General features: G+C 35.3%; 1 protein-coding gene across 1 annotated transcript in view; it reads left to right on the plus strand.

Annotated features, from left to right (window-relative positions):
• LOC125645628 (telomere repeats-binding bouquet formation protein 1-like) overlaps positions 1 to 1,511 on the plus strand; it is a 69,616-nt gene extending 68,105 nt beyond the window's left edge. The window contains exons 16-17 of the mRNA XM_048871299.2: positions 1 to 152; positions 257 to 1,511. The exon at positions 1 to 152 is cut by the window's left edge and continues 70 nt beyond it. Coding sequence (XP_048727256.2) covers positions 1 to 152; positions 257 to 466 — 362 coding nt within the window. The 3' untranslated portion in view covers positions 467 to 1,511. The remainder of the gene's footprint in view (positions 153 to 256) is intronic.
• Positions 1,512 to 1,931: the final 420 nt, after the last annotated feature.

Genomic DNA, 1,931 nt, shown 5'->3' on the forward strand with positions numbered 1-1,931 from the left:
GATCCAGGATTCCTTACAGTGAAGAAGAAATTAACAACTTGGTAGAAGGGGTAAACAATATTGGAAAATTTTGGGGACAAATTCTTGCAACATATGAATTCCATCCATCCAGGACTGCAATAGATTTAATGGAAAAATACAAAAGACTAAAAGTAAGCGATTATATTTTTCTTACCATGAAACATTTGTATTTTACAAATTAAATTTTTAATAAGGATACAGTTTTGTTGAAAATTAATTACTTTGATGATTTCAGTATTATGATAAGATGCAGAGAACAAACTGTGTTCCACAGACAGGAAAGAGATTGAGAAATGTACCATTTTCAATGTGTGAAGAAAGAAGACTCCTAAAAGGTGTCCAACAATTTGGATACAGTTGGAAGACCATTTTGAACTCCTACAAATTTTCAAGTGTCAGAACAGCAGAAGACTTGAGAAACAAATGGAGAAGCATGAATTTTTAGTGCATTAATCAATATTGCCCAACTAAAAAATATGCTGGTTTACTTTTGACTGATTTTTAGATCTTTTCTGATCATCTTTTGTCCGTCTGTCTGTAAACTTTACATATTTTTTACTTCTCCAGACCCACAGGTCCAATTTTCAACAAACTTGACTTAAGCAAAGTATTTTGGGGTGAAGGGGATTCACAATTTTTTAAAGGAAGGGTCACACCCAGATTTTTTTTTTAGGTCACCTAAGTCATTTAGGTGACCTATTGCAATTGGTTTACGTCCGTTGCCGTGCGTTAACAATTGAACATTTTGAACTTTTTCTTGATAACTACCATTTCAATTCTTTTCAAATTTGTTATGCAGCATCCTTGGTATAAGAGGGACATAAATTGTAAATTTCAGGACTCCTGCACCCCTGGGGCCTTAGGGGTGGAGCCAAAACTGCCAAAAATTGACCAATTTTCAAAAATCTTCTCTACAACCACACGTGTTTAAGAGAAACTAAATGCATGCAGGAAGGCCTCTACCAAAATGGTAAATTTCATGATCAATGGGGTAGGAGTCCTGACCCCAGGGCAGGGCCAAACTTGGTATATAGTGTATATGTGTAAAACATTTAAATAACATTTTCTTTAGTGCTATTGATACTAAATGGATATTTAGAAAGAGCATGCAGGTAGTCCTTTACCAAATTTGTAAATCCCAGGGGTAGGGGTTTTGGTATCTGGGTGGGGCTAAAATGTAAAGTCAACTTCTTCGGCTGCCTTTTTGAAAAACGATGCTACATACCTGATTATATTATCAATACTTTCATCTTGCTTTTTTTTCCAGGTGATAGATTACTCCTGAAATTCTTGGTATTAATTATAGCAGAACTTGGACAGATTTAAACATCAAATACGACTATAACCCCAACCCCCTCCCTCCCTTCACTTTGATGAAATGTACATTTTAAAAAAGTGTTATCTATAAAATCCAAGAAAGTAAACCTCGTTATTATCAGAGATATGATGCAACCTGTTAAACCTCAACATAATAAAGATTTTAGTATGTAGTTCATTGTTTGGTATTGTTTCATACCTTGTGTATGATAGCCGCCAAAAAATCCAGAAGGGGGATAGTAGTGTCCATACTTCAGGTGACTGTTTGAAAAGAGTAGATCATAGAGGTTGGGTTATGTAAGGTTTCGTTTACAGTTGTATGTATAAATATGTTTCAAATACAAAACTAAAACATCAAAAAAAAGGTTCCGTCCCATGTTGCTACTGTCCAGACATTAGGTAAGAATCCCCAAACAGGATGTATCCGTAAATACAGAGGGGGTGTCCGATGAAGTAACAGTTGATGAAGGTGCTGAAACCTCTGGCAGAAATTCTATAAGTATCACTCCCCCAGTTATTTCTGTTTGGAAAATTAAGGCAACATGTATCATTTGTCACAAAGCATCAAAGTTTCTCCTCATTCAGCACATTTA

The sequence above is a fragment of the Ostrea edulis genome, chromosome 1, assembly GCF_947568905.1.
Source record: "Ostrea edulis chromosome 1, xbOstEdul1.1, whole genome shotgun sequence".
NCBI lineage: Eukaryota > Metazoa > Mollusca > Bivalvia > Ostreida > Ostreidae > Ostrea > Ostrea edulis.